The following is a 5,059-nucleotide window of genomic DNA, read 5'->3' on the forward strand; positions in this document are numbered from 1 at the left end:
CAATATGCTAGAAAGAGGTCACCAACGACCCAACCACAAAGAAAAATAATGTTCTCCAGAAAAATTTCTTTGTGGTTGGGTCGTTGGTGACCTCTTTCTAGCATATTGGATGTCCACCTAGTGGTCATCCCTTATACACGTATATATATATATATATAATGTTATTGTCAGTAAATATAACATAAAGCTGTGATGTTTTTTTGGTGATAAGTCTTTTTTCTTTTAAAATATCTATTCCTATCTCACATTACAAGATTATTTTATACTTTGGCTGTTTCCATCTCTGTTTCAATTAGATTTTTCCATCATGGGAGATGAAGATGTTGGATGTAAAGGTTTCGGGATGCTACCATTTGGTGCTTGTGAAGATCCAGTCAAGTATGTTATAGTCTTTTTTTTAACAGTTTGCAGACAATACTTGAATATGTTTGTTAATAACACTGTGTAACACTATTTGTTTATCCTTGGGTAGCAGCTGTTATTTCCTATTTGCTTACCCCTAGAAAGTATGGAAAATGGCTAATATTGCCTTCAAATTTCGTTTTTGTTACATTTATCCAAACCCCCATAGAATTCCTCTGTGGAATTTGAGCTCAGAACATGAAGATGGATGTAATGCAACTAAGCATTCCGCCTGGAGTACTAATGGTTCTGCCAGCTCGCTGCCTTCACGTAGATCAATAATAATAAGCAGTTGAACCATGACCGCACCATCTATTTTTTTATGCATAGTGTCTTTTATTTTAAAACCTGTAGGGTGTTCTTTAAGCGAGATTAGGCTTGTATTTCTGACAAATCAAGAGGACCCCTTCCTCTTAGGTCTGGGGATGTAGTTTGGAATCAGGGTGAGCTACCTTCTGCTTTTGTTTAAGCAATTAGTAAATATCTCTTGATTACCTTTAACGAAGTGTCAGCTTTTTTACCTATTCATACTTTAATTTTATTTTTCAGTGAGCTTCATCTTTCTTGTACTTGGCCATGTCTTTCAGAGAATATTATTGTTGAAAATCAAGTTTATACGTGAGTTGAAATATGCTTTTTAAATGTTTTTTTTTTATGAGATTAATTTAATTTTTTTTTTTTTCTAAAATATAATTTGAATTGAGTTGTCAGTCATTCTGATGTATGACTATCAACCTTAATGTCACTGGTCTGTATCTTCGCACTAATACTGTGCTGTGTCTCTTGAAAAAATGATCGTTTAAGTCTTTAAGATCACAACACAAATTCACTACAACACAATTTCTTTTCCTCAGTAGGTCCTACTCTATATTTAACATTGTCCCAAAACAAGTCAAAGTAGAAAAAGATCCCATCACCTTCAAATGAAACCCGGACAAATTTCTTTGAGGGATACCAGACAATCCACTTACACATGGATACATCTCTGCCAACAACAACTCCCTACTTGAATGGACCATGATACCACAAAACTTGACTTAAAAATGTCTTAGCAGATCCTATCAGGTGGTGCTATTAAGTTAGACATGGCCTGGGCCAATCTTTGATTGAAACATATCTAAATTGTCTATAGATATTATATGTAGGTACAACATATTGACATAAATAATGGAAGCACTGATAAGTAGAAAGTATTGTTCTCTCACACTGCTGAGATTATGTCTTTCTATAAGCAAGTCTGGGCTATTATAAAAACTTTACTTCAACCAGTTTTGCTGTCAATATAATGTCTTTTATATGAATGAATTAGGGTCTACAGATTATCAACAGTTTTTTGTGTGTCCATTACAAAATCTTTCATAACTCTTGGTGGTTTATTCAGTAATAGACTATGTACCGGAGGCGCAATGGCCCAGTGGTTAGGGCAGTGGACTCGCGGTCATAGGATCGCGGTTTCGATTCTCAGACCGGGCGTTGTGAGTGTTTATTGAGCGAAAAGTCCTAAAGCTCCACGAGGCTCCGGCAGGGGATAGTGGCGAACCCTGCTGTATTCTTTCACCACAACTCACTCTAACTTCCTGTTTCTGTTGTGCCTGTAATTCAAAGGGCCAGCCTTGTCACACTGTGTCATGCTGAATATCCCCGAGAACTACGTTAAGGGTACACGTGTCTGTGGAGTGCTCAGCCACTTGCATGTTAATTTCATGAGCAGGCTGTTCCGTTGATCGGATCAACTGGAACCCTCGTTGTCGTAAGCGATGGAGTGTCAACAACAACAAAGACTATGTACTATGTTGTTGTTTAGCCTTAGGCTAATCCTAATAAAGCAGACCTATAATCAAAAGCATTCCTGCCATGACCACCAAGGCATCCTTTTTGGTAGTACAGAATGTATTCTAGGCCCCATGCTATATATTGTGTGTTTTTAAATATTAAGTGGATTCTGTCAGAGATTTGGCTGTTTGTTAGTCAAGTGTTCATGTAGAGGCTCCATATAAGAGCAGAAGAGTTCACTGTACTAAGCTTCAAAATTACTTATGCTTATTAGCTTATAGTACTGAGCTTGTTTTTTTTTTCATATATCTAACATGAGCGAAAGTTGGGTGATATGTTTTAGGTATATGTGTCATTTTATGTCTTCAGTTGTGTCGGGATTAATAAATCCAGGCAGATATTTATAAAACACTCAGTTTTAAACAAATTTGGTTAACTATATCCAATAATCAGACACTATTAAATGTAAGTAAAATAATATCCAAGGTAATTCTTCATGTATGACAAGTAAATTCAAATATTGTATAGAAGAATTTAAAGAAATTCATAGTATAAGACAACAAGAATAAGAACAGAGAAAATCACATCTTTAATTGGCAATTACATCATACATTATCAACAATTGTTTCTATTGTGCCATTCTTCGTGTTAATATACATATATCATCATCATCGTCGTTTAACGTCCGCTTTCCATGCTAGCATGGGTTGGACGATTTGACTGAGGACTGGTGAACCAGATGGCTGCACCAGGCTCCAATCTGATTTGGCAGAGTTTCTACAGCTGGATGCCCTTCCTAACGCCAACCACTCAGAGAGTGTAGTGGGTGCATTTACATGCCACCGGTACGAAGGCCAGTCAGGCGGTACTGGCAACGGCCACGCTCAAAATGGTGTATTTTATGTGCCACCCGCACAAGAGCCAGTCCAGGGGCACTGGCAACGTTCTCGCTCGAAAGTCCTTACACATGCCGCGGGCACAAGTGCCAGAAAGGCAACGCTGGGCACAGGTGCCATCCTGCTTTCGCTTGCTCCAATAAGTCTTCGCAAGCTGAGTTTCGTGTCCAATGAAGGATATATATATATATATATATATATATAAATATAAATATAAATAAAGTGTATCTTTAACAAATAACATTGTATGCTATTCTTCAAACAGAAAATTTGTATATTTGTTATATAATGCGATATATTTATTGTAGGGATCTTGACCCCCTCCAAGCCCCTCAATGGTCAGTTCGAATCACAATGACTGAGGACCCACAGTGTCTGCTACGTAAGTTAAGTTTTTCTCCCTTTAGATTTATACATATTACTAATGTGTGATTGGTAAATGATTTGATAATGTAAGTTGGTGTTGTGTGTACCTAACTATTCATATTTAGATATTATATGTGTATATAAAATACCTACATAACTAGATATATCAACACGTGCATAGTTATTGGTGCTTGTACCAATGTTGTATGTGTGTGCGTGTTTATATACACATCATCATCATCATCATCATCGTTCAATATCCACTTTTCCATGCTTGCATGGGTCAGATGGAATTTGCTGAGGCAGATTTTCTATAATCACTTGTGTTGCCCTTCCTGTCACCAACCCTAACCTTCCAACTATCACATGATCACATGATGTGGGTATACATACATAGAAATACATACCCATACACACACACACACTCATATAAGTAATGTAACAACACATGTGTTGTTGGTGATTTCTTTTCCTTCTTTGGACTTTTCCCTTTCTCTTTCTGACAAAGAGCTATGCTCGAAACATCAAACTCTCTTTTTTCACTGAGTGTCATGTTAATACATTCCTTGTGCACATTCTCTTGTTGTCCGTTAATTTTATTCATTTATTTGAATTGACTATATATATTGTATAAAGGATCGTGGGTAAGGCCGGAACAGGGCAAAGTAAATGCAAGGCAAGTCACAAGAAAACAAATATATGAATTAATGTAGACTTACCTTGTATTCAATATTTCAGGGTTATGACCCCGTTTTCAAGAAATTAACATATGTTGCCAATGTGCGTGTGTGTGAACATGTGTGGAGTGGACATGCGCAGAAAGGTGTTGCTATAGTAACCAGCTAGCTTCCTGTAACTCTCTTCTTTTGTAGATCTTAGGTTTCTTTTGGTGTGTGTGTGAGGTGGCCTCAGATTCTAAGGTTGCCCCTGTTCCGCTGTATTGCCTTGATGTGCACTGTGAATTCCTGGGTCTGGCATTTCCATAGATGTTTCTTCACGGAAGTGTCTGCCTGCATGTGTTCCTTTATAAGTTTATGCAGTTTTCTTGTTGTGCTTCCTATATAGGATGCGCCACATTTGCCACAGATGATCTCGTAGACACCATAAGTCCTCTGGCACAATTCAGGGTCATTGATGGGGCAGTTCGATAATGTGCACACCTCAGAGTAGTGAGAGGTGTTGTTCTTGGACAGAACTTTTCTCAGGGAAGGGCTGGTGTGCACTATCTGTATGTGAAGTCCTTCCCTGCGGACTGCGTATCAACGCCAAGCAGTTTCTCAGAGACCTAACCCTGAATGGCTACCCACCATCTTTAGCTAAACATTGGCGCCTAAAGAACATCAAGGTCAATAAACCCCGGAAGAACCATCATACTCCCAAGTCTAGCATGGATGCCAATCATGCGGTGCTGTCATCGAATTCAATTCTGATTTCACTTGCCTCAACAGGTCTTCACAAGCAGAGTTTAATGTCCAATGAAAGAAAGGTATGCCAAAATAGGTTGGTCACACCACTGGCATAGGCCACAGGTTATGGTCTCACTTGGCTTGCCGGGTCTTCTCAAGCACAGCATATTTCCAAAGGTCTTGGTTACTAGTCATAGTTAGCCACTAGTTATATAT

The 5,059-nt window shown here is 38.3% G+C and overlaps 1 protein-coding gene across 1 annotated transcript in view; it reads left to right on the forward strand.

Annotated features, from left to right (window-relative positions):
- The window catches only part of LOC106874364 (rab3 GTPase-activating protein catalytic subunit), a 48,700-nt gene that overhangs the window by 11,662 nt on the left and 31,979 nt on the right, over positions 1-5,059 (forward strand). The window contains exons 9-11 of the mRNA XM_014922077.2: positions 297-378; positions 952-1,020; positions 3,380-3,453. Of these exons, the coding sequence (XP_014777563.1) occupies positions 297-378; positions 952-1,020; positions 3,380-3,453 (225 nt within the window). The remainder of the gene's footprint in view (positions 1-296; positions 379-951; positions 1,021-3,379; positions 3,454-5,059) is intronic.

The sequence above is a fragment of the Octopus bimaculoides genome, chromosome 1 (genome assembly GCF_001194135.2).
Source record: "Octopus bimaculoides isolate UCB-OBI-ISO-001 chromosome 1, ASM119413v2, whole genome shotgun sequence".
NCBI lineage: Eukaryota > Metazoa > Mollusca > Cephalopoda > Octopoda > Octopodidae > Octopus > Octopus bimaculoides.